Source organism: Arachis ipaensis, chromosome B04, assembly GCF_000816755.2.
Source record: "Arachis ipaensis cultivar K30076 chromosome B04, Araip1.1, whole genome shotgun sequence".
NCBI classification, from domain to species: domain Eukaryota; kingdom Viridiplantae; phylum Streptophyta; class Magnoliopsida; order Fabales; family Fabaceae; genus Arachis; species Arachis ipaensis.
The window spans coordinates 93,491,306-93,492,007 of record NC_029788.2 but is presented as its reverse complement, the minus strand read 5'-3'; the positions used below and the strand labels follow the sequence as shown (position 1 = coordinate 93,492,007).

The following is a 702-nucleotide window of genomic DNA, read 5'->3' as shown; positions in this document are numbered from 1 at the left end:
CTTTTTTTTTTTTTGGATCTTGAATTACTGTCGTCAATGAAAGTCAAGTTGGAGTCAACATATTATGCAACATCTTAATTGCATTATCTTAAGGAATTGCTGCTGTCTTAATTTTTTTCATACTCAATTTCTCCCACTTGCCCCTTGTTTATTAACATTCACTTCTGTATATGTCACACGTTACCGGATAATGAGATGCATGTTAATAATTTGGTAAATTTTATGGTGTTTATAATTTGTTGTCTAATTTTTGTTTAGCTTATTTTTTATGGTAAAATTTGAATATTTAATAATTATTTGTTTTTATATTTTTAAAATTAAATATTAATTTTTAATTTTTTATAATAAATTAGACAAATATTTTTAGGCAATCACATCATCACATCATGGATATTGTTTTTATGTTCTCGCAGTGAATTCTGCAATATGGTGAGAAGAATCTTCATCTGTTCCAGCCAGGACGTGAAGAAAATGAGCTCTGTGAGGACCAAAGTACCCCTCTCTTTAACAGAAGAGGAAACTGTAATAAGCTCAGACACAGCTGGGACCTGAAAAACTTTTTCACATCCTTGTGTCGTTTTTCTTCTTTTTCTTTTTGTTTTTCCTTTTTGGGTTAGTCTTTATTATTGCTATTTCTGTTTATGGTAAAGAGTTGGTCTATTTTTGGCTAGGCAAGTTTCATGATTTATATTATTATTATTA

General features: G+C 29.1%; 1 protein-coding gene across 3 annotated transcripts in view; it reads left to right on the top strand.

Annotated features, from left to right (window-relative positions):
- LOC107639523 (auxin response factor 9) overlaps window positions 1-673 on the top strand; it is a 9,491-nt gene extending 8,818 nt beyond the window's left edge. For all 3 annotated transcript variants that reach the window (XM_016343057.2, XM_016343056.2, XM_021121335.1), the window contains one exon: window positions 414-673. In XM_016343057.2, coding sequence (XP_016198543.1) covers window positions 414-552 — 139 coding nt within the window. In that variant the 3' untranslated portion in view covers window positions 553-673. The remainder of the gene's footprint in view (window positions 1-413) is intronic.